The following is a 2,500-nucleotide window of genomic DNA, read 5'->3' as shown; positions in this document are numbered from 1 at the left end:
GTCCCACATACTAGAACTAGAGTAGAGTCTACTGGTGCTTGTAGCAATTCACTTTTTACATCCTCTTTAGTCAATTTCCTTGACATAATTGTTTCATTGTATTTCTTCATTCGCAAATCATCCTCTGCACTTAGGTAATGAGTCATTTTAAAGTTCCAAAATTGACATAATGTTAAAAGTTCTTCCCTCAATAGAATGTTTGAAATGCTCTTAGATGAATATAACAATTTAATAAAGGTTTCATCCTGATCATTATCCACAATTGCTTTTATAATTTGATACATCGGTGCAATCCCTGTCCCAGCTGCTAACATGAGAATCCTTTTATAACAATTTGTCTTGTATGAAAAATTGCCAAATGGACCCCTCCAAGGAATGTTATCTCCCACTTTCCAATCTTTAATCAGTTGAGTAATCTTGCCATTAGGATAGATTTTTATTAACACATCAAATGATCCTTTTTCAGAAATATCTGATATTGGGGTATATTGCCTAATCACTGCTCTACCATTTTTTATCTGCTTGACAATTAAATGTTGGCCAATGCTAAGTCCTAAATTTTTACCCTCTGGAAGCTTGAATGTATAACAAAGACAATTAGAATAAATTTCTTTTATCTTTACAATTTCAAATTCTTTCCATTTATCTGGATGGAGTGCCCCTTCCACTGGCACTTCCTCTAACCCTCCCTCCCGAATACGCTTGCATTGTTTCTTCCATTTCCTTAGGTCTTCCTCATAAATATCATGCACACACGGGCAGCAGCCACTGCCACAACAGTCCCGAGGCTGAGGAGCTTGAGGTTTGGGAGGCAACAAATCTTCAATATCAGTAATTCTGTTAGTCATCTTTACAGTACAAAATTAGAAGCAACAGGATTATTACTGTTCAGTTTTCACCTGTAAGTCAATCACCTAATGGCTTAAAGAAGGTTTATCTTAATTAACATAGCCACATATAACAGCACATTTTCTTACTAATTTAAATGTTAGAAAGACAGTCAAATAAGAAGAAGAGTATGCTTTTGCAGAGTTTGTTATTCATCCTTGTGAAGAGTCCAGACACATGTCTCTGCAAAACCAGCACTGGAGACAACAGACCATCCCTTTTTCTCAAGAAGATTTAGGACACATCGAGGAGCCAGGTCTGTGGTATAGGAGACTCTGTGTACAAAGATTTGACAATATTAAATTCACTAAATATTTAAATTTTTATCTGACTTGACCTAATAATTACCATTCATTCTTGACTATAATATTTGAAAACAAGGTTAAATATTTCACACACTTACTTCATAGACCAGCCTATAATATTTCCTTAAAACTGTATTAATATTTTCTTAACCCAATGCCAACAGGCATGACATGTACGTACATGCTATGCCCACTGTGAGTTAAATGTTTGATTGTTTTTACACATAGATGGCTACACTTGTACTAAGTCACCAATGAGCCAATTACGAGTACTGCCTGTCTCGCCCGTTTACCCTTTTCTTTGATTACAAAAATATTTTTCGTTATCTTATTTTGCTGTTACTAATGTTTATAACATAGTAATCATGTTTATAATAAAAATAACACCATAAATATTCACAGCACTAGTAAAAAATATGTTTTTCCTGTCAATTCAAATCAGGTAAGGTCACAAGGTCTACTAATTGACTCCTTTGTGGCTAAGCACTAGCAGAGCCATCTATAAAAAATATAGAAAATGAGCACAGCATTTTCCCCATTTTTTATTCATTTTCCCCAGCGGCATTGGGTTAACTGTATCAAAACTGCTCTAAAAAAAAAAAAAAAATTGGAGAAAGTTTGTGGATTCAAAAAATACCCTCAATAACAGTAAAATATCAGCAATGGCTAATAATGGCAAATCTGATATTCCATACTTACACTACATATAACAATATACATGAGTATGGTGCACATGAACAGACTTATTATACTACAAGCAACTATAAAACTAACTAACCCTCTTCCCTAATTCTGTAAGAGTACTTACGTCTTTGTAATCAGATTTTTTATTCGTTTAGCATTAAGGAAAGACATCAACTCCGGATCACTGTCATCATCCCCAACTATGGTTGGACCACAGTCCTGTAAAAAAAAAAAAATATATATATATATATATATATATATATATATATATATATATATATATATATATATATATATATACATATATATATATATATATACATATATATACATATATATATATACATATATATACATATATATATATATATATATATATATATATATATAACCTTGAAGGTACTGGATACTTTTTCCCCACTCAACAACTAAGTTACCCTTTTAGTAACATTTTTCAAAAGCATTACAAGTGTGTATTAATCAATGAACTCAAATTCTTTAACCTCTGTTGGGATGGAAAAGTTAAGAGTTACATATGTTCACAGGACAGAAAAAAATGGAATGGTTAATAGTTGGAAGAAATTGAAGTGCTAGAAAAAAAATGGAAAAATGCATGTAAAACA

General features: G+C 32.1%; 1 protein-coding gene across 10 annotated transcripts in view; it reads right to left on the bottom strand.

Moving 5' to 3' along the window:
• LOC125040167 (NADH-cytochrome b5 reductase-like) overlaps positions 1-2,500 on the bottom strand; it is a 4,929-nt gene that overhangs the window by 243 nt on the left and 2,186 nt on the right. For 5 of the 10 annotated variants that reach the window (XM_047634691.1, XM_047634693.1, XM_047634690.1 and 2 more), the window contains exons 2-3: positions 2,002-2,096; positions 1-1,163 (exon numbers count right to left, since the gene is read on the bottom strand). The exon at positions 1-1,163 is cut by the window's left edge and continues 243 nt beyond it. In XM_047634691.1, coding sequence (XP_047490647.1) covers positions 1-848 — 848 coding nt within the window. In that variant the 5' untranslated portion in view covers positions 849-1,163; positions 2,002-2,096. The remainder of the gene's footprint in view (positions 1,164-2,001; positions 2,097-2,500) is intronic. The other 5 variants (XM_047634696.1, XM_047634700.1, XM_047634695.1 and 2 more) reach the window with 1 other exon arrangement.

Source organism: Penaeus chinensis, chromosome 28, assembly GCF_019202785.1.
Source record: "Penaeus chinensis breed Huanghai No. 1 chromosome 28, ASM1920278v2, whole genome shotgun sequence".
Taxonomy (NCBI): Eukaryota; Metazoa; Arthropoda; class Malacostraca; order Decapoda; family Penaeidae; genus Penaeus; species Penaeus chinensis.
The sequence above is the reverse complement of the archived record's forward strand: the minus strand, read 5'-3'. Positions and strand labels throughout refer to the sequence as shown.